The following is a 25,508-nucleotide window of genomic DNA, read 5'->3' as shown; positions in this document are numbered from 1 at the left end:
ATGAATTTCATCCTTTCAAAAAACATTCTAGATTTATACCTCCTAAAATGTGTTTACTGGAATACTAAAAGCTTGGGATGCTAATATGCATTTCATAAAAAGAGACCACTGTGACCATATAATGTATTTTCTTTCTTTTTGTTTTGTTTTGTTTCTAAGATTTGTATTACTTGTCAAGTGCACTCCATAGCAATCAGTATCTATGTGTTTAGGGTTCTACCCTTGCCATTATCAGAGCTCAGATGTAGCCACGGTTCTTCCACCCTTTCCTGGTCAGATAAAGAACCAAATTCTAATTTACGATTACAGTGTATTCTCATTTTCTCTGTCTGTCTCTCGTTGTCTCTTTCTCTTCCCCTTCTCTCTTTCTCTTCCCCTTCTCTCTTTCTCTGTCTCTGTCTCTCTCCCCCTCGCTCATCTAGTGACATCTGTGGTTCTGCTTATAACTGTAAGCACTGGCCACCGTTTCTTTGTTGGCTGGGAGTAAAAACAGCCAGACCCTCTTTGCATGGCATTTATCTTTTTCTAATATTATTTTTGATTGACAAATCATGGTTGTATATATTTATGGGATATAATGTGATGTTTTGATATTTGTATGTGACGTGGCATGATTAAATCAAGTTAATTAACATGTCCGTTTATCTCACTTACCTACCTATTATTTTTATGGTGAAACATTTGAAAATTACTCTCTTAGTTATTTTGAAATATACATTATTATTGACTATAGTCACCCTTCTGTGCAATAGACCTCAAAACCTATTCCTTCTATCTATCTAAAACTTTGTACCCTTTGACCAACAATTCTCAAGTTTACTTTTTTTATACTTTAACATTTCCAAAATGGAGCTTCATCTTACAATATCAAAAATTTTGCTAACCGAATCTTTTTCCTTCTAAAAAAAAAAGCCACTATTAAATTAACACTATGTTTTACAACCAATGGCACCTTCGAATGGAGGAGATATGGTAAGTTTAGAAAAATAAGTTTTTATCACTTTTGGAGATTCATTCCACATATTATGTTATTAAAGGTTCTAAGAAGTTTGTAATCCCAGCACTTTGGGAGGCCAAGGTGGATGGATCACCTGAGGTTAGGAGTTCGAGACCAGCCTGACCAACATGGCGAAACCCCATCTCTACTACAAATATAAAAATTAGCCGGGCATGGTGGCACATGCCTGTAATCCCATCTACTTGGGGGGCTGAGGCAGGAGAATCGCTTGAACCCGGGGGTGGAGGTTACGGTGAGCTGAGATCATGCCATTGCACTTTGGCCTGGGCAACAAGAGAGAACTCTGTCTCAAAAACAAAAACAAAAACAAAAACAAAAACAAAAAAAACCACGAAGCTGTTTATTTAAGCTAGTGCTGTCCAAATACATTTGCCCATGGGTCCCTCCTTTTACAGAACTCATAATACCATTTCATAAGGCCATAAGTCTAACATTCCAGGAACCGGTTCTGGGAAAGACTCCTTATTCCCTCATTACCCTTAGCCAAGACTCCTCTCATCAGCATTACCAAGACCCAGTAACAGAAATCCTTCAATTAGAAAGTGAAGGTAACCATGTTTCAGGGTTGACAGAACTGAATGGATCACCTAAAACTCTTGTGGAGGAAAACTTCCAACTGGGCCAGAGGCCGATTTATTCTGCTTTGGAAACATCTGTGGTGTATTCATACTGATTGCTTTCCCCTACAGATGATTCACAGCTTTGTCTGTTTCAAATGCCTTTATGATATGAGAAATGAATAGACTGAATTGAAGCCATCTGCATCATAGGATGGGTTGTACTGTTTGACAAAAGATGCCCCTTTACATTTTCTAACATTTGGGGGAAGGGAAATCAATATATTTCAGGGACTAGTTCCTAAATTCATCTGATCAGTAAATTTCTGTTTTGTATTTGTATAAAAATAAATAATGTAAGTCGTATGGAAAAACAGCAGACAGAAGAGGATGAGAGCAGAGACACAAAACAGAAGCAATGACGTGGCTCTCATAGATGCAAAGGTCTGTTTACAGGGCTTGAATAAGTCATAAATACACTCATCTCATACTGCATGATATTTATCTGGTGATATCCTGTTCATCCAGTTGTTAGAAAATCAGGCAAAATATGGAAATAAGGATGAAAGATTACTATGTGCCTTTTGAAAGACATACTCTCCTATTGTCTAATAGATCTGCATGTCTAAAATGTCACCCACCCTTCCTGCTACCAAAGTGTAGTCCTTGAACCTGCAGCATCAGCATCATGTGAGATCTGTCAGGTGCCGAGTCTCAGGCCTCACTCCAGACCCACTCTATCAGAATCTGCACTTTAACACGATCCTCAGGTTACTTCGTATACAACACAGTTTGAGAAGCACTGATCCAAGGGATATAATCTTTGTCTGACTTCCTATTTATTAGGGTCCACAGACTGTAAAGCTCAATGTTAATTTGTGAAGATCGATAAATTGCAAATTATTTTGTCCACTAGACATGCAAATAATTTCTGCCCAGTAGAAAAGACAACCTCAAGGTTATAGTTTTATTGCCCTGCAGAACATTAACCATTTTGCATCTTATTTCAAGATTCTTTCCTTCAGTGACTATATATTCTTGGTTCCTCAAATTCTTCTTTGAACTAGATTTACCATCCTGCTTTTCCCTCATTAATGGGTTTTAAATAAATATTTGACACATGTTCAGTGCATATGTATGAGAGTCGTTGTTTGTAACAGGTTTAAAGTTATAACTCACAAGCAGTCACCTCTCAACTGCAATAAGATACTTACCTCTACTGAACACTGTAATAGCTGTCTTTTCTTAGAAAAAATATTGTGCTGTCCAGAAAACAGTAATTGAGAATGTGCAATGTGATATAAAGAAGAATCTAGCATGGGCTTGTCCCTCAAGGATGGTCTAGTCTAAGGCAGAATTTAACTGTAGATACAAGGACAGAGAATTGAGAGCCTTGTAGTTCTGTTTCAGCTTTTTGCAGACACCACTCGCAGCCAAAGAACATTTTGTCTTGTTTCAGTTTTTGAATTTGAAGCCCTTTAGCATAATACATATTCTCCAGTTGTCCACATGCTCTAATACTCCTTATTTTCTTATATCAGGCTATTTCACACGTGTGTGCCACCTAGCTGGCCACTGAAGTAACATTTAAGTTTACCACTCCTAACATACACACTAATCTATTAAATTCACTTCCACTAGTGCTACAGTGGTAAATAGCTGGTCTCAAAAGTATAACACACTCTAAGCAGCCTTTATTGGGAATATTTTTGCATATCTATCACACACAGACCTTGGACAGCCATGATGAGTATGAAGAGAGTAATGCTGCCACAACCAGTGGTCTTATTTATTATCCACCAGAGGGCAATTTATTTACATGTATAACAATGCACTTGAAATACATTTTCTAAGTATTGTCATCAATTTCTTCAGATACAAAAGAGTTCATTTAAATGGTTCTCGGGGCATAGAAACCATTGCCCCCATTAAACAGCAGAGATAGCTTTATTCTCAAAACTGAGCACTATTAAAATGTCAAAATAAATATTCTATAGAAATATAGCAAGGAGATAGAGTAGCCATAGGCAATATAGTCTAGTACCTTGGAAAATCAGACCAAGAAGTTCAAAAGCTGCTTTGGACAAAGAGTTTGGCATTGCCGATTAGTCCTAGTGGAGGTTATTTTCTTCTTTAGATGGATTTGTTGATAGTACATCACAGAAAGTTATTACGTGTCTGCTTTCACTAGGCATGACTCTCTTTTTCCTAAGTGCTTAAATTCACTAAACAAGGAAAAACAGGCACTATAGAAACAGAGTCATTAATAATATAAATCTCACCTAGAGTCAAAGAGTAATATGGCCTGTCTCATTGTTCTGCATAAATAGTGATTTCCATGGCTTTCCATTTGTCCTCTCTATAGATTTTTCTCCTTTGGTGCATCTCATTGCTCATTTTCCTCTACTTCTTCAGAAGACTTAATGTCAACAACTTGGAGGAAATCAGCTAATAATACCTCTATTTCTCCTCTGGCCTTGCTAGCTACCACTATCCCCCTGCCATGGACTTTTTATCCCTGCCAGTAAGACCTGAGCTCTTAAACTTTTTGTTTCTGCAAGTGGGTCATTAAATTTGCCTTCTAGTTTCAGTATATGGCTTGAGGTTCATTAATATGCATGGTATCCAACAGGTTATTTATGCCAGGGCTTACTTTGAAATTGCCTGGTTGGAATCTGTGTGTGTGTGTGTGTGTGTGTGTGTGCGTGTGTTTTCCCCCAAGACTATCTTCTGGCAATTTTCTATTCACTTTGTTCTTAACTGATGGATGGTATGTGGCTCTTGAAGTCAATAGCAGTTTTAGTATCATCTCAGGAACAATCTCCCTTAGCCTCCTCACACTGTATGAGGTTATCCTCCTCCATACTCTCCACATAATACAGAAAAAGCCTTCCAAATTTCTCTTTGGTCTGCAAAACACTATTTGAAGTAAATGGGCAGTCTATAGAATTGGGAAAATTTGGAACTGGAAGGTTCATGAGAGAGAGAAAGTCAGAGTGAGTTGGGGTGGGAGCTCAAGCAATATAAAAGAAAAGAGAAATGAGTGAATCAGGCAAAACCATGGTGAGGCAAACACCCAACCCTACTCCATCGCAAATTCTTCACTGCATTTAAAGTGTTTATGTTAAGTCCTTTGCAAGTTTACGCTTTTTTTTAAGCTTTCAAAATCATCATAAGACTGCAGGTAGGTTGACCTCCTTGGTGGACACTTGATCCTTCCTACCCATGACCTATACAGAGAAGACCATCTCTTCCGGCTCCTGCCCCCTATCCTGAAGCCCAGCCTCCAACACTGAACTCAGAACTCACTCACACACGGTGAATATTCAGCTAAATCCATTTCTTCTACATAACTACTCATGTATATAAATAAAAAATAATATTGACTCTGGGCTTTTTGTATTTTGGAGTACTAGACTGTGAGTTTCTTGAAGAAACTACCAGCTCTTTTTTTTCCCCTGTCCCTACCTCATGGTAGCTAGGATCCTTTAGCCATTTAAAGAATACCTGGTAGCTTAAATTGACTTTTGCAAAAAAGCAGGTACATTTCAGGAAAAGGACAATAAAAGAGAGAGGGAGAGAAAGAGAGATGGTGAAACATGATTAATGGCCTAATGTTCTCTACCAGATGGAAGTGTTTTTAGCTGTTGAAGCTCAAGCAACCCAAGGCCAAGAGTGTTGGAGTTATCCTAAGGAATGTAAGCTCCTAAAGAAAACTTACTCATCCTACAAATTGCTGGCCTAGTAAAATAGATTTCAAGGTATGAGTATTCGTTTTTTCCAGAAAGTGTAAAAGTAGAAACAAAGAGTAATGATCCTATAAAGATTTTGATGCCCTAATCCCCAGAACCTGTGAATATGTTACCTTTGCAGATGTTGATGATGGCCACATATAGAGAGATGGGAAGATTATCATAAATTATCCGGGTAGGCCCAATCTAATCACAGAAGCCCTTAGAAGCACAGGACCTTTCTCAGTCTTGGTCAGTGAGAGAGAGAGATGTGACGACAGAAACAAGATCGAAGAGATGCAGCGTTGCTGGCTTTAAAGAGGAATGAAGAAAGCCATGAGCCAAAGAATGAAGACCGCCTCAAGAAGGTGGAAAAAGCAACAAAACGGATCATGCCCCAGAGCCCCCATAAAGGAACACAGCCCTGCCAAACCGGAGAGATTATTCTGACTGAAACTATTCCTCTATTCCCTCTTTCACTCTTCTCCACTTGACTATCTTTTCTCATCTTTAAAGATTCAGTACAAACTTCCTCTTAAAAAATCTGTTTTGTCGATATAAGCTATAATTTTCCAAAAAAGTGGGGAGGACAATGTCATATTCCTTATAAGTGTAATTTGAATGATGGAATTAATTAATCATAATTTGATGGACTATAAAAATAAAGGACAATAAAACAGTATTCATGTCACTGCTTTTAAAAAAGAGATTAACAGGCTAGGCGCGGTGGCTCACGCCTGTAATCCCAGCTCTTTGGGAGGCCGAGGCAGGCCGATCATGAGGTCAGGAGATCGAGACCATCCTGGCTAACACAGTGAAACCCTATCTCCACTAAAAATACAAAAAAAAATATTAGCCAGGCATAGTAGCAGGTGCCTGTAGTCCCAGCTACTCAGGAGGCTGAGGCAGGAGAATGGCATGAACCTGGGGGGCGGAGCTTGCAGTGAGTCGAGATTGCACCACTGCACTCCAGCCTGGGCAACAGAGGGAGACTCTGTCTCAAAAAAATAATAATAATAAAAATAAAACAAAAAAAGGATTAACGGCACTCACGAGGATCCACCTACATTTACATTCATAAACTCCTGCTTTTCTTCTTCTCCTCTATTTGGATGCACATGTTCACATGCACACATGCACACACACACACACGCACACAAGTCAGCTCCACACAGCCTGGCCATCAAGTATCAGTTTATGGCTATTCAAAGTCAGACAAGTGAGCAATATATCTTGCTCCGTGATCAAGGGTATAGACAGAAGGGAGTCAAAGAATGAAACCAGAAAATGTCAAGGCAAGTCTGAAAGGCACAGAAAAGGTTCCAAAACAAGGCATTTAAAACCAGAACCAAGGTTTCAGAACTAAACAACTCACGATATGGTGGTTTTAAAATATATCCACAAATACTTTGCCAATCCTTTTTCCAAATGGTGAAAACTAATTCCACTCCAGTTGAGTGTGGGCTGAAATGAGTCCCTTCTAATGAACAGAATATGGCCAATGTGAACAGCATCTGATCAAGCCACAAAAGATATCACAGCTTTCTCCTTGCTCTCACTCTCTCTCATCACTTGTGGAGGATGCCAGTGGCCATGTCATAAGTAGCCTAAGGAGAGACCCACACAGTGTGGAACTGAGGCCTCCTGCCAATAGCCACATGAGTGAGCCATTTTGGAAGCCAATTCCCAAACCTTCAGACAATTACAGGCCCAGCCAGCATCTTGACTACAACCTCCTGAGAGTCACTGAGCCAGAACCACTCAGCTAAGCTGCTTTCAAATTTCCAACCATAGAAATTATGATATAACAGATGTTTGTTGTTTTAAGCCACTAAGCTTTGAGATAATTTATTATATCATGATGGATAGCCAATATACATGAGATACAATCCTTATACCAGAAGTTACACATCGGAAGTCAAGATCTAGATTCAGTCTACAAATATATTTTCTTCAGCTCATAATAGTGGGATTTTTTTTAATAAGCCAACATTTAAAAATCATTACATTTCATTTAGAAATCTAGATTGCCAGTCTCTCTAAAAAAATTTAGGAGATTTCTAGCAACACAAAGTCCTGCATCCCACCTCTGGTAACAAGCAGTGAAAGCTGAGCACCTGCTATACAAGAGACACGCTGTCCCTCGTCCACCACAGCCACCACCAGAGACTATTCATCTCCATACTGACCCCAGAGGTCCTTGCCATTTAGATGGCTTCTGCATTGCTATTTAACTTTTAGTTGAGAAATATTTCCCAGTTCCTATATCTTTATCAAAAGTAGGAAACAAAAGATGTACTGAAAGGTCTGTGTGTTTTCAAGAAATCCAGGAGAAAACTTATTTCTGAGCGGAAATGAAGAATATTCCTGCATATCAAATATGCCACTGTTGTGTACCTGTGCTGAATACATACAGTTTAAGAACACATTTTTCATCCCCTGGTGGTTTTGCTCACTAGGCTAACTGACTGGTCCCTGTAGGTAATGGGTTGGCTAAAACTGCTTTTTCTCTTCCTGGACCCTTAGAAATGGAGCTAGGGTAAGGCATATGAGCACGTTAGATCTGGTCCTTCAGCGTCTAAAGGTAGCAGCCAACATTAGACCTTTCCTCTCATATTGCTTGTTTTCAGAAGAACTTCAGTTTTAGGAAGATACTATAACATCCATTAAATATTTTTCTGGCTTTGTACTTAGAATAATTGTTGAGCCTGAGTATGTTACTGGTTGTTGACTCAAATTATGTCTGACTACAACCATCTAGAATAATCAGAGATAGTTTTAGGTGCAACCCCTACTTTATCATAAATGCATGCCTTTTACTATTACTAATATTTCTGTGAGGGTCAGCAAACCACAGCACACAGGATAAATCTGGCCCACTACCAGCTTTTATAAATAAAGTTTTATTGGGACACAGTCACACTCATTTATTTACTTTTTTGTTGTCTGTGGCTGCTTTCATACCACAGTGGCTGAGCTGAGTAATTCTGACAGAGACCTTACAACCCACAAACCTAATATGTTTACTATCTAGCCCTTTATCTCTAGCTGACCCCTAACAAGAATGGTAAAATACAAATGTTTTGGTGGTCAATAAGCTGAGAACTCATTGTGCTTCAAAAGAATACAACACAGGAAAAGGTAAGTTCACCATGCTTTCTCCAGAAAATTTACCGATAACTCATAGTCAATAACCCTGAAGCTTTCTTTACCTTACAAATGGACATAAATATAACTGGTTTTAAGTTGAAAATGAACTCACCGTGGCTAGTTTCTGAACATCTTCATCTGATGCTCCCAGAGACGCCAGACCTATTTCTTGTGAAAACTGAGCAAACTTAGGATCCGCAAGCAGTGGAACATGTCCCAAGAGTTCATGGCATGTGTCTCTGACAAAGACATCACAAAGACATGTTGTATAAGAAGCTTTAAATTACCACTGGTAGAACACAACTTAAAATCCTAAATAAGACCTTGTCACTATAATTAATTAGTTACTATAGTTCATCAATCCTTGGACTTTTTAATCATTTTAATATGTCTGAAATCCCAGTGCATCTCATAATCAACAGCAATTAAAACATATGATATATAATATTTTAATAACATAAAAGCAACTACCATTTTCAAGTTCTTACTATATGCCAAGTACATGGTAGGTGTTTTGTTGTATGCATTATCTCTTTTATTCTCAAAATAACCTTAGAGAATTGAAGTAACTTGTTAGCACAGGATCCTGTAGATCACGGATAGGAAAACAACAGCCATGGTCCAAATCTGTTCCATTGCCTGTTTTCGTAAAAAAAAAAAGTTTTACTTGAATATAGCCATGCCCATTCACTTGTGTATTACCTGTGGCACTTTTGACCACACTGCAGAGTTGCGTAGTTGTGACTGAGATCATAGAGCCAAAATAATTAATTAGCTGACCCTTTACAGAAAAAAAATTGCTGTTTCTTGCCATAGATAGTGAGGAAGGCAAAATTGGAATCCAATTTGTCATGATTTTTAAACTTTTGCTGTTAACCCTTAAATTGTACTGCAACTCTGTTACACTTTGCCAGGCAATGGGTAACGGGAGAGGATTCTATTGTCATCATCATCAAAGTAGCTTTTCCAGTAGATGATTTATACCTCTAATATAAGCAACTTTCTCGTGATAACACACTATAAGAATCTCCCAGTTCTCTGCTTTGGTTAGCCTGAACTAGGTAATAATAGAAGCCTGGAACCCCTCTCATTTGTCTGAGCTTTCATTTGGAGCCAGATAAGTGGGCAAAAGACAGGTATCTTTCACAACAATACAAGGCAGATGCCTTCCTGAGTCATTGCCATGAATAATGAACTGTTCCATGATACCAAGCTGTAATGGAATGAATTCCCCTATGGTTGTCTGGGAATGGATTGAGATGCAGGAACATTTTAAATTACTGACCAAAAAACACCAATTACCTAGGTAGTAATTAAAAGATATTTTTGATTTCACTTGTACTCCTCTGAAATCTATCACTTCAAATAGGTGCTAGAATACAAATACCAGGTGCTACCATTATCACAATTATAAAGTATGTTGGATGGTCACACAGTTGAAGCAAATGAATGATGGTCAAGGGCCAAGATTGATGCCCACATAAAATAGATAGCATCACTCAATCACTCAATCAAAAAGTCTTATTCTCACAACCCAAACCATATCCCCAACCTTGGCCAGTTACTTCATAGAGAGCAGGTTGAAAGGGCAGCCAATTGAGAATAGTGAACAGGATACTGAAACAAACTCCAAATTCATCCCTTGTCAACTGTGTCAATAACTTCCTTTTTTGTACATGAACTGAATTGAATTTGTTTTTTTAAAAAAAAAGGAATATGAGGTTGTTATTCTTCAATCGCATTGCTTATGGCAAAGAAGCAGATGCACTGGATTTCAGGGTATAGGGGCATTTAAATGTAATCCAAGCCCTTCATTTTACATATGAAGAAATGAAAAATAAAGAAGAGAGAGAGAATATACTGAGCTCCTACTATGTACCAGGTAATGTGCTAAATGTTTTCAAGTCACATTGGTAACTGAATCTTTCCTTACGTGTTTTATAAAGGAATAATAAATATAAATAAGAGAAGCTTTATTATTCCAATTTAACAAATGAGGAAGCTAAAATTTAGTAAATCTAAGAATCTTTTCCTAAGCTACCACATTTTTAGCAAAGACAGAGACAATTCTTTTCTTTTAATCAGGATCTCCCTTTGTTGCCCAGGCTAGAGGACAGTAGTGCAATCACAGCTCATTGCAGCCTGGACCTCGTGGGCTCAAGCAATCCTCCCACCTCAGCCCCTCAAGCAGTTGGGACTACAGGCACATGCCACCACACCTGGCTAATTTTTTGTAGAAATGTCAGGGGTGGAAGTTGGGGGGGGGGGTTCCTCACGATGTTGCCCAGGCTGGTCTTGAACTTCTGACCTCAAGCAATCCTCCCACCCCGGCCTCCCAAAGTGCTGGAATTATAGGCATGAGCCACTGCACCCAGCCCAGAGACAAGGTTCGAAATCAAATTTTTTGAACTCCAAACCTACACTCTTTCAGCTCTCTGTTGTTTCAATTTGTAGATATGGTGTAAGCAAGAAAGGGGCTGGGGCGTACATAGCTTAGGCCATAGGAAGAGAGTTTAGTCAAGCTAGCTAGCACAAGTAAGAAATGTAGTCAGTATTTCCTAAGTCTCTTTTCCTCCAACTCAGTGCTTCTCAACTTTCCAAATCACTTGAGGAGTGTTTTAAAAATACCGAATGACTAGGCCCTGCCTTAGACTAATTCAATCAGGCTCCCTGAGATAAACCTGAGCATTTTTTTTTAAACTCTCACCAGGTGATAATAAGACACAGCCAGGGCTGAGATTCACTGTCATAACTGATGACTCTAGGAGCTCTCCTAGCAAGCTTCAAGCAACCAGTACTTAAAACTACAACTGAGTGTGATTATGTAATTGAGAGCTGCTCAATTACATAATCAAGTTTAATCCCACTAAAATTACATCATGATACTGAAGAATAATGAAAGGTGGTGACTGAGAGGTAGATGGGTAACTAATTCCTTCACCATGTGCATTTGATTCAGTTAGAAGTCCAATACTTCTAAGCCGGGAGTGGACCCTATGGACTCATTCTTCTGATCAATTTTTTAAAAGGTCATGCCGCCTGCGCCAATATTGGAATTAAGATCAAGTAACCCACCATGGAAAAATCTGAACACCTCCATTGTAGCTCATGATGTAAACGCTAAAGAGCTCCCACTGATCCAGGCAAAAGATGTGGCAACAATAATTTTAAATTAGTCACTATGTCAACTCCAAGAAAATACTGAAGATGATGAGTATTCTCTCATTGCATAAACAAGATAAGCAGAAACTAAAGTAACAATTATAGTGAATGCTTACTATGAGCCAGGCACTGTGCTAAATGCTTCATAACGTAAGAAGAGAATAGGGTAGGTCAAAGCTACAGTGGTGTTAGATGCTTGGTGCAATACGGAATCTACCTTTGAACTTGTTAAATACTTGAAGAAGGCCAATCCAAAAGACAGTCTTCTGTCTACTTAGATACTAATGGAGTCCAAAAGCTTACTGGTAGAAGGTAAGGTGAAAAGTTAGCAGTTAGGAAAATACTAGAGATCCAAAGACATTCAGGAGTCAGTTCTCCATGGTAGAAAAAGGAGCTATCACCTGAGTGTTAAGATGTCATTATCAGAAACCTATAACTCACTAGCCAACTTAAGAACCTTTAATACCATCACAATGACAAAGTAATCTAACTACACAAAGAAGAGGATAAAAGAAGTTATAAATTTGGAAGAAAAGAATCATACAATACAGCAGAGTGAGTTATATTGTTTCATTAAGAATGAAAGCCTGAAGCGAGATGTCTAGCAGAATTATTAATGGAACCTCAGAGATACCCTTTGCTCTATTACAAGTAGAAATGATCATGCTGTATTTTGCTAGCTTGTGCCCTCTTCTCAGCTCCATTTCCATTCAGAGACCCTGAGAAAGACCTTCCCTTCAGATTCCTGAACAAAATGTGGACACAGTATGTCATGGGGCCAAGACTTTGAGCACCTGTATTTCAAGACCAGGAACAAGGTTATTATATTTTATGTCTTTGGTGAAACATTCTCAGAAATAAACACCATATTGTTCTCTATCCCACTGTCTTTGGCCAAGGTACATGTAGACAAAGGAAATTGAAGTGCCTGGAAACTCTTCAACCAGAGAGCAAAGATTTTTAACATTACTAATAAAAGCAATTCATTAACTTTCAAAAGTTTACATTTTTTAGATTCTCTGAGACCAGAGGAATTAGAAACTGAAGTGACCTCCACTGTTTGGGGCAGAAAGGGGTTCCAGGCTATGGGGAGTCTGAAGGAGACTGCAGACCGCAAAACCTTCTCTCTAACCTCTGTACCAATTAAGGTCCGCTGGGCTGAAATTATGCTATTAAACTTTATTTTACAAAGTGCAAATGCCACTGCGCTGGGTCCTGCATGTAAAGTAGTTTGAGATCCTACTTTGGTTGTATCATCCACAGCCGAACCCCTGAGTATCTAATTATGAACAGATTTCTGATGTGAGTTCACAACTATTGCCTTATCTCACCAGATCTCTCCAAAAAGATTCAATTATTTGGCCATAATTGCACCTGTCAGCACATGCTGCCTCCAATCTCTACATCAGCAAACTTTTCTCTTTTTAACTCCCATCGCTTTGATACATTTTTGCCTGAATAATGCTTTTTAGAGTCCTTTTCACAAATGTGCTCTGTTCACTGGAAATACAAGACCTTTCAAAGCTGTTAACACTGTAAAACATCATGTCTCCTTTTTATTAAAAAAAAAAAAAAAAAGCAAGAGCTGATATCAGACACTAAACTTTTGCTGCTCTAAATTGGAATCTTCTCTGATAAGCCCTGCTAGGGGGATTCTAAAGCCTGCAGAAATAGGTCCACAAAGGAGCCTCGGTGAAATGTCTCTGGGAAATTCTTAACTCAGTCCAAGAAAGTAGCCATCATTTTGCTATGAAGAAATAAGGGTTCTGGTTGTTAAGTTCAAATTCAAAATGAGTCTGGCATTTTTCTCCTCTTATCAGTTTTCAAAGCTGACTCCTTGCACTACATGTTGAACAACTCCTTTTTATTTTTGGTGTAAATTAAAGCCTTTATGAGGCATTGAGTGAGCATCCAACATTTGCTTCCCATCCCAAATCTGCACATCTGTCTTTTAAAACGTATTTCTATAGGTTTTGTTTGCTCTAAATGACACAGAAGCCAACACTTTAGCTAAATCATGAAGAGAAGGAAAGGCAGATGAGTGGGAGAGGTGGAAAGTTTGCATTAATAAAAGGAAGCAGGAGGATGAGCTGGGAGGCAAAATAGGGTGCGTTTTTCGGCTTTCACACAACATTTGGTGGGTAAATGCAAGTAATGTGGGATAACACACTGGGATGCATTGCAGACAGGTGACTTGGTTTGCTTTCATTGCATAAGATGATAAGGGGAATTAACTTGGTAGTGAGGCAACTTTCTCTCAGGGCTTGTTTTGGAGCCATATACAGAGTTTCTTTAGTTTCGATTTAAAATAGCATACTATAAAATCTGACCCAGATAAGATTTTAGGCAATTCTTATGCTCACTCCTTCTTATATTCCTATCATAGTATAACTACAAAGTCACTTTTTTCTTTTTTTTTTTTTTTTTTTTTTAAAGTCGGGCACCTGGATGTTGCCCTGGAGAAAATCTTCTTTGCTTTTTCCCTTAGGAATCACATGGGCGTGCACTGATGTTTCTCTTCTTTATTACAATTCTTTTAAGACTGGCAGATATTATAGTTGTCTTTCTTAAAATTTAGTTCATTGTGTGCCTATTTGTACCAGGTGCTATATTAGGAACTCGGGCTTAAAAGTAAACAAGGCATAATCTTAGAATAACTCCTAGCAAAAGTCACCATCTGGTTTCAGAAAAAGGCAATCACATAGCAAGTACAAACTTTCCTGATGCATCAAAAGAAACAATTTCCAGTTCTTAGAGGGACCACAGAAAGACTGCAATGGAAATTCTGTTTGGTATGTCACTAGCTCCCTACTGATATAGCTTAGATATTTGTACCCAACCAAAATCTCATGTTAAAATGTAATCCCCAATGTTGAAGGTGGGGCCTGGTGGGAGGTGACTAGATCACGGGGGTGGATTTCTCATGAATGATTTAGCACCATCCTCTTGGTGCTGTCCTCAGGATAGTGAGTTCTTCCGAGATCTGGTCATTTAAAAGTGTGTTGCACACCCCCTCTAACTCTCTCTCTCTCATTCCTCCTTTTGTCATGTGAAGTGCCTGTTCCCTTTCTGCCTTCCCTCATGACTGGAAGCTTCCTGAGGTCTCCCCAGAAACAGATGCCACTATGCTTCCTGTGCAGCCTGCAGAACCATGAGCCAATTAAACCCCTTTTCTTTATAAATTACCCAGTCTCGGGTATTTTTTATAGCAATGCAAGTATGACCTAATAAACCCACCATTTCTGAAGTATTTCTTATTTCTTGGAGAAATAAGAGATATTTAACTTTCTCTCCACCTCTTCAAGTTCAGTGTATTAAGAAAGCAATATAACACAACAGTCAAAAGCATATACCCTAGTGTCAGACTTAAGTTCATCTCTCATATTCTTTTGTAGGCAAATTACTTAGAGCAGCACTGTCCAATGGGACTGTCTGCAACATTAAAAATGTTTTGTAGCTGTACCATCCAATATAATAGCCACTTGACACAGGTGTCTACTGAACACTTGAAATGTCACTAGTGCTACTGAAGAACTAAATGTGTACTTTTATTTAATTTTAATTAATAAATGTAGGTAACCACATCTTACCATATTGAACAGCACAGACATAGTGTTCTCTCATCTATAAAATGGAGATTGTAAGATTTCTTCTCTCTTACATTATTTTTTCTCTTATTGAGATGGAGTTTCCCTCACATCGCCCAGGTTAGAGTGCAGTAGCCCCATCTCAGCTCACTGCAAGCTCCGCCTCCCAGGTTCGAGATTCTCCTGCCTCAGCCTGCCGAGTAGCTGGGATTACAGGCACCCGCCACCACACTCAGCTAATTTTTTTGTATTTTTAGTAGAGACGGGGTTTTACCATGTTAGCCAGGCTGGTCTCAAACTCCTGACCTCAGGTGATCTGCCCATCTCGGCCTCCCAAAGTGCTGGGATTACAGGCGTGAACCACCGCACCGAGCCATCTCTTACATTATTAAACGATGTAGTAAGAGAATGCATGGAAAATCTTAGTTCCCATCAGTTAGGTATTATTATTCATTACATTAAATTGTATTTATATCTAAGCCTATCATACTTGAATAAGTTTTGCCCTTTGAGAAGGTACTTTATCACTTAAGAAGGAGTAAGTTTCTCTAGGATAGAGATTAGGCCATGTTCATATTTGGGTCTGCAGTGCTTAGAAAAGCCTAGCACATAAGATATGCTCAATAACTGCTTTTTTAACTCAACTGAATAGACCAGGTGATGCTGGGGCTCTATTGCTCCAAATAGAAGTGAATCCAAGTGAAACTCAAGTATGGTTTTCCTAATTTCCAGTGTCACATAAAGGCTTTGGACCAGAACTTGGTTTTGGTATTTTCTAGTTGTGTAACCTTAGGGAAATTACCTGACTTCTTTGAACCTTGGAATTGCCATCTGTAAAATGGTGACAATCCTGTTGACCTAATAGAGATGAGTAGGATGATGCCAGACAAACAGAATGTGTTTGGGAAATGTCTGCTTCCTCTTTCCTTCTCTCTTGTGGTGGAGAGAGAAGATGTAATTCTCTACACGGTAGTAAAGAGGTATGAACAGTGATTACTTCTTTCTTGCATAAAATTCAATCATTTTGGATTTCTTCTTCTGAACTTGCAATTTAAAAATGCAATTACTCCTGGAAAAAATTCTCCCTGGTCATCTCAGTCTTCCACACCTGAAAATACATAATGAACTTCTCCCTGACTACAGAGCGCTGGAGGAATATAAATTTTGATTTGGGCCAGGTACTTCTGAGTGCTAATTTTGGATTATGGGCTCCACACAAGGAAAACAGAACTGGGTGCAGGGGTAGGGAAGAGTGACATAAGGAATCCTGCTTTGAATCGGCAAAAAAAAAAAAAAAAAAAAAAAAGAAGAAGAAGAAGAAGGGTGGCTGAAGCATTGAAGCCTTATCCCAAGTCACTACAGAAAACAGCCTAAAAGAACAAAAACAGGGTTCCAGCAGACACTTAGATGCAATTTTGGTTTCACACTGCACATTTTAAATAATGTATAGGACTTTTAAAATGTAGAATGTATATTGTTAGAATGCATAAGCTCTTGAGACAAAAGACTCTATAAGAAGCCTCAGGGGTTATTTTTGCTTTTAGGCACTTCACAAAACTAGACACAATATTATGATTGAAAACTTGGGAGTCCAGGTCTAGGAACATGGCCTTGTAACTAAGGACGCACTGGAATTTTATGATGCACATTAGCCCTCCACATGAATTTAAGAGGTGCCGAGTAAGGGTGGACTTACTTGGTATTTTTATAAAGCTTTTTTCTCTCCAAAGATCAAAGTGTTATTTCATCATCGCTCACACAGGGAGGTTAAATGGCTTGCTGACAGTCACGCTGGGAGCTGAGAGTGGGGCCTACATTTCTAGGTAGGCAGGTCCTTCTGCCTGAGGACACAGCAGTCTCCTATCTGTATTACTGCCCTTTCAGAAGGTACTTTAGCACTTAAGAAGGAGTAAGTTTCTCCAGGACAGAGGTGAGGCCATGTTCATATTTGGGTCTGCAGTGCTTAGAAAAGCCTAGCATATAAGATATGCTCAATACTGTAGAGAGGTGCTGTCCCCTTCTTTTTCCCAGTGAGACAGCAGATGCCTCCTCCTCTTGATAAATGGGGCAGACCAACTGTGACCTTGTGAAGATCAAAGGAGAAGGTGGGCCTCCAAGGAACCAGGAAGTTGGGCCAAGGACTGGATGGAGCAGCACAGCACTAAACTATATAATAGCCATAAACAGTCTTATGGTTCTGGCAAATCAGGGTCACCAAATAAAAGTAAGGAAGTATCCCTTTCAAGGCCAGGCACAGTGGCTCATGCCTGTAATCCCAGCACTTTGAGAGGCCAAGGTGGGCCGATCACAAGGTCAGGAGTTCGAGACAAGCCTGACCAACATGATAAAACCTCATTTATACTAAGAATACAAAAATTAGCCAGTTGTAGTGGCGGCCCCCTGTAATCTCAGCTACTCAGGAGGCTGAGGCAGGAGAATCACTTGAATCCAGGAGACGGAGGTTACAGTGAGCCAAGGTCGCACCACTGCGCTCCAGCCTAGGCAACAGAGTGAGACTCCGTCTGAAAAAAAAAAAAAAAAAAAAAAAAAAGAAAGGAGTCTTTTCAAATCTCTTCTACAAAATGTACCATTGGAAAACAACAACAACAAAAATGCTATTCACCTTCAGCCTAGAAATAAGTTGTGAGTATTTCTGTTTAGTGTTACTGATTAACAAAATAGTGGCTAAGCCCACAGGTGCTGGTATTACTCCCGAATTTCAAACCCTGACTCACGTACTTACCAGCTATGTTACCTTGGGCAATGTATTTAACCTTTCTGTGCCTCATTTCCTCATCTATAAACTCAGAATAATAATAATAACAACTCAAAGTGTTGTAGTATTAGGTGAGTTCATCCATACATAACACAAAAAATAGTGTCAGGTGCTATTAACAGTAAACCTGTGTCCAGTTGATATATAGTAGACGTGTTTGTTTGCTATTCATAGTAAAAGTATTGTTGCTACTGCTGTTGTGGTTGCTGTCAAGATTATCTATGCTAGAGGATGGAAGGAGTTCAAGTATTTTCAGGTCTTGAGGCCACTAACATCTTAACTGGCCCTCAGTATAGCCCAAACCAGACTTCTCTTAAGTTAGAGGATGGCTACCAAACTGAGGGTATGTGTACCAGTTACAAAGCAGGAAAGGGAGACCAGATGGGACCGGCTTTCTGGGAACATGCCATTTTCCAAGAATCACTGGTAATAATTCTGCTCTGCAATCCTGAGCAGCAAGAATGGTAATAGTGCTATGGAAGAAGCCAGGTGGATGAGCAGGAAGCTTGGCACCAGGTTCGCGTGTCCTATGGGAAAGAACAAGTTTAAGCTAAACACAGCTCGTGGGCATGCAGGTTAAACTCCATAAAGCTCTGGTTTATCCTCCCAGCTCTGCAGGAAGACCATGCTGAGATGACTTCAGCAAGGCCTGATATTAAAAACACCAACAACAGCCAGGGCCCAAGTCCCAGAACCTCTCAGGTGGGAACAAGGAAGAAAAGTTGGGAAAGAAAACTTCATATTTTCCTCTCATTATGGACCTAGTGAGAGGCGTCTGTTCAATCAAGACGGGAGCAACCAAGCTTTCCTAATAAGCAAGGGTTAAGCAAAAAATTCATTTACTTTACTTAGAAATGGATGAAAAATAGTGTCAGAGATAATTCACTTTTATTTTCCTTATAAAATTAAACAGCAGCAATTATAAGAAAAATCACCTGACTGCAAAGCTTTTAAACAGTTATATTTAAAAATAACATTAATTGCCTCTAAACTGGTCAACTGCAACAAAAAAGATGTTCCTTAACACAAATGTGTTTCATTGTATTATGGCAATATAAGTTGCAGTATTAGTCACTGGTGCCCTGAATTATTCCTCAATGCTGAAAGTTTGCTCTTTGATTTGAAAAGTGACACCGGCAGAAAAGAAGAGATGTGTGGAATAGGAACAACACAGCAAAGGATGCTGCCTTGGCATTAGAAATAGAACACCGCACCCATATATACCAAGCTGGCAGCCAGTGAAAAGAACTGTGAGTTATCGTTCCTACCTAGCAGACTGCGCCCCCACTTTGCCTTTTAAACAGACCACTGACGCACCTGACCGTGAACCTTAGGGGCTCACACTCTGCTAGTTGCCAGGGTTTGTGCCATCTCTCTCTCTCTCTCAATCTCTCTCTCTCTCTCTCTCTCTCTCTCTCTCTCTTTCCTCTCTCTGCCTGACTCTCCATTCCGATCCACAGGACCCAGGGTTGAAGGAGGACTGCTTTCCTGATACACTGCACCCTCTCTGCCTCGGATCTGCAAGTAACCCTGTTCTAAAAGAAGATGAGGTGGCAGGAGGGCATAGCATGAGAGAGCGCACAATGGACTTCCCAGAGAGACAAAAATGAGATCAGGGAGATTGAGAACTTCTCAAGATTTTGTTCTGCCACTGTACACATGCCAGGCGATGCTCACATAGCCACATAACTTGGAACTCTGCATCTTTCCCTCTCATTCCAGTGAGTGAGAGGGAAGGTACAATTGGAATAACTGAATTTGGCCCAGTTGATTTTTTTTAAAGGAAATTATTTGCAAACTTCCTTACCCGATTAGTGAGAACATTGCAATCACAGCTGATCAAAGCATGCAGCCAGGCAATACTGAAATGCAGATTCATTGCCTCAGGCACTGCTCAAAGGGAGAAAAGGCAAAGAGTCCATTTCCTCTTCTAGCAGATCAGTGACCTTTCAATCCAGGCATTAATGCATAGAAAAGCAACTCCTCCCACCAGGAAAACCAGAAGTCACTAATTCACCAGGGGTTCTCTATTGTCCTCCAGGCCGGAAAACTTTCGCCCAGGAAACCAGTCTAATCTGCCATCACTGTTTTTTTCTTTTGATAGATTCAGGGGGTCCATGTGAAGATTTGTTACAGGAATATATTGTGTAATGGCGAGGTTTGGTTTCCAGTGTACCAGGTTTAGAGAAGTCAGAGCCTTTAAAATTGTAAAATGTAAAAAGAAGTCGAAGATATGCTTAAAATCCAGTGTGTGTTGAAAGCTGTGATGGCAAAATCCATTCTACCAGACTGAAAGCGAAAATAAAATTCTCTTTTCAGATAATGTCTTTTTTGTTGCTTCATGCTCCTTTCTACCTGGGTCTTCAGGGCTCACCTTTGTCTCATTAGTGCAGCCTCCACTACAACAGTTCAGCAATTGAAAGCAGCTATTTGGAAGCACAGTACAAGCACCAAACACGGTAGCCAAGCTGAACTTCATAAATTGGAGAATCTGCCCTCCAGTTGGTTTTCAATTGAGGAAATGGGATTTCATTACGAAGACAATGCCTGTGAAAGTGCTTGGGCAGGAAACATCCCTCCCAGTATAGTACCCATAGATTCAAACTATGTGGCTGAGAAGGGACAAGGATTAAAAAGATCTTTACAGAGAATTTTGTCTGCATAGTATATTTCTGGAAGGATGAAATGGAAACTAGTAGCAGTGGTTGCCTCTGGAGAGGATGCACTGGGTATCAAGGGGACAGAGGATGGAAAGAAACTCACTGTTCACAGTATATACCTTTTAGTGCACTTTAAATTCTGAATTATGCATATGTATTACCTATTCATAAAGTAATAATTTAAAAAACCAAATGAATGGCCTGTAATCCCAGCACTTTGGGAGGTCGAGGCAGGTGGATCACCCGAGGTCAGGAGTTCAAGACCAGCCTGGCCAACATAGCAAAACCCCATCTCTACTAAAAATACAAAAAATTAGCTGAGTATGGTGGTGCATGCCTGTAACCCCAGCTACTAAGGAGGCTAAGGTAGGAGAATTGCTTGAACCCGGGAGGCAGAGGTTGCAGTAAGCCAAGATTGCACCACTGCACGTGACAGAGTGAGATTCTGTCAAAAAAAAAAAAAAATACAAATGATATGAAACCCACAAAAAATAAAGGGCTTGTAAAAACAACCCCAAGTTAGGGAATCCCAAGTTTCCATCCTCTGACTTAGTCTCCTCTTATCTGTGTAGTCATAGGAGACTTGGGAGAAAAATAATTACTCAAATCTATTGTGGGTGCTTTGTATTCACTTCTGAGCTTATCATCTTTATTTGTAACTACGAGAAACTTCTCCATCTGGAGGTTCCAGCCATAGGCACTTCACAGACACCATACCCTAAACCCATCCTCCTCTTCCCTCCCTCTTTCCTTTTCTCTTCCCTCCAAGCTTGATCCTCCTCCAATATTCTCAGTCATTATTAGAAATGACTTTCCACTCAGCATCCCAAACAAAAACCTTAGCATTACCTTAGGGGCCCTCCCCTCATCTCAATCCTATTGTAGTCACTGGATATTGTTACTTCCATCTCTATGGTGTTAAGAGGGAATCAAATAGGTGCTCTCTTGTACTATACCTCTGACCTCACCTAGCTCCACACCTTATGAACTATATTCCTTCATAGAATGTGAGCTCCCCAGCCGGTTTTCCATGTGGTTCATTCTCAACAATTCCCCAGTCCTTACCCCAGTCATTTTTCTCCAATACACATACCTGACTATGCCTAAGAACCTTGGATAGCTCCTTATTGCCTACAGAATAAAGTCCAAATGTCCTAGTTTGACAATGGTCATTTATAACATGGCCTGAAGATACATTTCATCCCTACTACATAAACTGTACCCTGGCTATTCTGGTCTAACAAGCCTTGCACGTGTATGCCTCTTGCGTGTCTCCACAACTTTGCACTTGCTGTTTCTCCTGACTTGGAAAGCTTCCCCTTCACTCCCCACCCAGCCTTGTACAAAAATGAAATTTCTGCTCATCCTTCCAGACCCCCACACAGGTTATACGTTCTCTGAAAAGCCTTTCAGGACTGTGCCTTCCTCTGTGCTCTCCAGCACTTTGTACACACACTAATTATAACCCTAACCACACTATTTCCTAGTTATTTATGTTTCTATCTCTGCTGCCAGAATGTGAGCTGCTTAAAAAAAAAAAAAAAAAGCTACTATATTTTATTTATCTCTGAATCCACTGCACCGCCCTGCTAGCATTGCACATAAATGTTTGCTGAATGAATTGGCCGAAAGTACTTTGGTAAAAATGCAACACAGTATCCTCTGTGGCTAACATCTCATTTCTTTGCCTCTCTCTCTCTCTGCATACCTATTGGCACGCTATCACAGGTCTCAGGAGGGCCAGTTATTCAATGGGAACTAACAAAGTGCCTTCTATTTGTAAACAGGGCCATTTGTAAACCCTCTGGGCTAGATTTAGGGGTTGCCTTTCTAACTCTGACAATGCTTCTTTGAGCACTCACTCCACTGAAAGAAGCATTTCTTTTCCAAATGTCTGGGGTCCTATAAGTAACCTTTGTTTACCCTGAAAACACTTTCAGGGAAGCTGAAAAAAGCTTAAAAAAAAAAAATGTAGTGACCCGACAGGGACCTACCTGGACAGTGAGCCTTATGCCAGCCTAGGAAGAGGAGGGGTGCTTCAGAGACTTGACTTATCCTTGCTCACTTCCACTACCATCAGCTACTTAACTGCTTGAACCTCAAAAGCTTCTCTGCTCCCCAGTGAAGACCATGGCAATCCATTAACCACAAGTGCATTCAAGTAAAGCAGCATCATAAACAAAGCGATACCCTGAGTGGCCTGAAGAACAGTGGGGTAAGATTAAAGCAAGGCACTCATTTTAATGGAGCCCAGGAAGGCAAAAGAACCCCAGAGCTCCCAGCCTCAGGGTCTCTGCTTTTGCTGTTCTCTCGGCCTGAAATTCTCCACCCCATCATATACACATTCAAGTCTTTGCTCAGATGTTGTTTACCAAGAAGCTGTACTGACCCAATCCAAAAAAACAGCACCCAGGACGCTCTGTCTCCTCCCCATGCTCTCTTTGTCTTCACAGCACTTATTAGCTCTTTATGGAAGCACTTACACCTGACACCATATTACCTATCTGTCTGTCTGTATGCTAACCATTGTCTTCACCATTCACCTGGAAGGGCAGGAATGCTGTCTCATTCCCAGACAATCCAAGCATGTAGTTGTCTCCCAGTAAATACTTGTTACATATTTTAAAGCACTCAAAGAAATATGATACAGGGCATTTCACACTTGGAAACTGTGCAATCCCATGTGTGATTAGGCCAAATGATTAACATGTGGGTGTTCCCAGCTTACTCCTGCTTCCTACCCATGTCAGAGCAGTATAGCATCACCTCTTAGCTTCTCTCCCCACTCCCAGCTTACCCATTGTCCAGGAGAGAATGGATAAAAGCCCCAAAGGAAAACTGACAGAACCAGAGCAGAATCACAAACCTCATCTATATCTGGAGGTGACGGGCAGGACTAGAGAAGTGGTCAAGAAACTAAAATGGCAGGCAGAGCAAAGCACAGAGTTCTGAGTTTGGAGGTGATGAAAGAGATGAGAGGGGATTAGTAATGAGTTGCTATGGTGTGTGGACATGAACCTCCTTCACACGAAAGAGGCCTCCTAATGAGAGAGCCTCACATGTTCTGACCATGTGTTAGTGTCTACTTTACACTTCTGTGCCTTCTCTTCCCCATCAGAAATGGAGATCTGGCCAAGCAGATGGCTCAGTGTTGGGGTAAAGCTAGAGCAATGAGCCAGAGCTGGAATATCAGGAACCCCCACGGACCCAGCTGAGGAGTCTGAACCTTCAGTGAGCCCTTTTTTCTTTAGGTGAGTGATGTGACTCTCACTGACTCAAAGAAATTAGTTTGGAAGTAAAACAGGGCCTAAGTCATTTTCAAGTAAAGGGATCATTGACCACTTTGTGGTGTGGTGGTCTCTGTCCGGCCTGGGCTTTAATGTAGGTACTCACGGTTCCGGGGTGTAGAGGGGATCTGAGCCATGCCGGATGTACTGGGTACAGTGGAACACTCTGTAGGCCAGTCCCGCCAGAAAGTCTCGTGGGCTCAGGTATCCAGCCACCGGCCTCACGGTGAAGCCAGACCTTTCTAAAAAGGCAACAGAAAGAGCCAACTAAATATTAACCCAGAAAGACTTGAAGGCCCAAGCAGAAGCTTCTATGATTTATAAGGAAGATCCAGAAACAAAGTAATCAAGGTCATAAACCTCTTGACAACTGAATGACATATACTGTTAACAGCTATCATGTTTGGTGCTTCTGATGACTAAAATCACTCTCAAATGATGGTTTCCAGGAGAACAAGACATTCAAAAAAATGAAAAGAAGGGTGAAAAAAGTATTTAGAGATTTAAATTCAGAAGCCCAATTAGGATAAGAAATCTCAGAAATCAGGTGTTGTGTGGTTCCACATCACCTGGTATCTTTCTAAGAGACCTTCCTAGGGATCTCTTCTGTGTGCATGTGTTCAGTGACACACAGCCAAGCACCCACTTCACTAGCATCTTCAAATCAGTTCACACTGAGGCTTTCTATTGCCCATACCCGCTAACTCCTTCATTCTATGTTGTTTTCTTTGATGTTATATTAATTATCATGATTTAAAGAGGTACACCAAAGCCCTACATGCTCTATTGGTTTATGGTAAGAGGAAACAAAGTAAGAATACAATAAAGTCTATAAAACTGTCCTATACCACTAATTCAATTAGTTGTGAGTGTTCTCAGTCTAAGGGTTACATAATGTTTTCTTCTCAGGAAGGCCCAGAAAACTTACAATAGAAGGGCTATTCTTTTTTTTTTTTTTTTTCCAAATACACATTTTATTAAATTGTTGTATAAAGTCATGCATTGCTTAATGATGGCGATACATTCTAGGAAATGCATTATTAGGTGATTTTGTTGTTGTGTAAATCTCATAGAGTGTACTTACAGAAACTTAGATGGTACAGCCTACTTCTAGGCTACAAATCGATTCAACACATTACTATACTGAATACTGTAGGCAATTGTAACACATTAGTAAGTATTTGTATCTCTAAACATATCTAAACATAGAAAAGGTATGGTGAAAATACAGTATTATAATCTGATAAGATCACCACTATGCATATGGTCTATTGTTGACTGAAAAGTCTATATGTGGTACATGACTATTTTTAAATAGCTGCTTTATGCTCTGTTCTCTTCTCACAAGAGCAGTTCTATTTTTAATATAAATTGTATATATTTAAGATGTATAACTTTATGTTTTGATACATGCGTACAGTAAGTCCTCAACGTCGTCAAACGGTTCTTGGAAATTGCGTCTTTAAGTGAAATGACATAAAGCAGTGCCCAGAATAATATCATTTCCTTCAACATTGTACTGTCATAATGTTGATGAGGGGAAAAATTGGTTTTGTTATACATCGTTTCACTTTAAGCCA

At 39.9% G+C, this 25,508-nt stretch overlaps 1 protein-coding gene across 1 annotated transcript in view; it reads right to left on the bottom strand.

Annotated features, from left to right (window-relative positions):
• TPH2 (tryptophan hydroxylase 2) overlaps positions 1-25,508 on the bottom strand; it is a 90,939-nt gene that overhangs the window by 28,556 nt on the left and 36,875 nt on the right. Inside the window, 2 exon segments of the mRNA NM_001039946.1 lie at positions 8,569-8,695; positions 24,035-24,170. Coding sequence (NP_001035035.1) covers positions 8,569-8,695; positions 24,035-24,170 — 263 coding nt within the window.

Source organism: Macaca mulatta, chromosome 11 (assembly GCF_049350105.2).
Source record: "Macaca mulatta isolate MMU2019108-1 chromosome 11, T2T-MMU8v2.0, whole genome shotgun sequence".
Classification (NCBI taxonomy): Eukaryota; Metazoa; Chordata; class Mammalia; order Primates; family Cercopithecidae; genus Macaca; species Macaca mulatta.
The sequence above is the reverse complement of the archived record's forward strand: the minus strand, read 5'-3'. Positions and strand labels throughout refer to the sequence as shown.